The sequence below is a fragment of the Bombus impatiens genome, unplaced genomic scaffold (assembly GCF_000188095.3).
Source record: "Bombus impatiens unplaced genomic scaffold, BIMP_2.2 scf_0640, whole genome shotgun sequence".
NCBI classification, from domain to species: Eukaryota; Metazoa; Arthropoda; class Insecta; order Hymenoptera; family Apidae; genus Bombus; species Bombus impatiens.
In genome coordinates this window covers 640,103-640,354 of record NT_177059.1, presented here as the reverse complement: position 1 = coordinate 640,354, position 252 = coordinate 640,103, and the positions used below count along the sequence as shown (strand labels likewise).

Here is a 252-nt window from a genome sequence, read left to right as displayed (position 1 = left end):
ACGGAGCTCGATTGAGCGCCGAGCACCGCGACCACGCGTTCCAACTCCCCGTTCAAGAACTTTGCCACGCTGCGATCCGCGCACCGGTATCCCTCCTCGCCGGACCGGTTCTCGAGCGCCATGAAACCTACGAACATCGACGCCGTCGAGTGGTCGGCCGCGAGATCGCGCGCTCGCTTACCCTTACCCTTCACGAAGTAGAACGCTTGCTCCAGAGCGTAGATCGGGTGATCGCAGGTGTCGAACGCCAAC

The 252-nt window shown here is 62.7% G+C and overlaps 1 protein-coding gene across 1 annotated transcript in view; it reads right to left on the bottom strand.

Annotated features, from left to right (window-relative positions):
• LOC100745827 (metabotropic glutamate receptor 6-like) overlaps positions 1-252 on the bottom strand; it is an 18,731-nt gene that overhangs the window by 3,489 nt on the left and 14,990 nt on the right. The window contains 2 exon segments of the mRNA XM_033322481.1: positions 1-127; positions 188-252. The exon segment at positions 1-127 is cut by the window's left edge and continues 2 nt beyond it; the exon segment at positions 188-252 is cut by the window's right edge and continues 17 nt beyond it. Of these exon segments, the coding sequence (XP_033178372.1) occupies positions 1-127; positions 188-252 (192 nt within the window).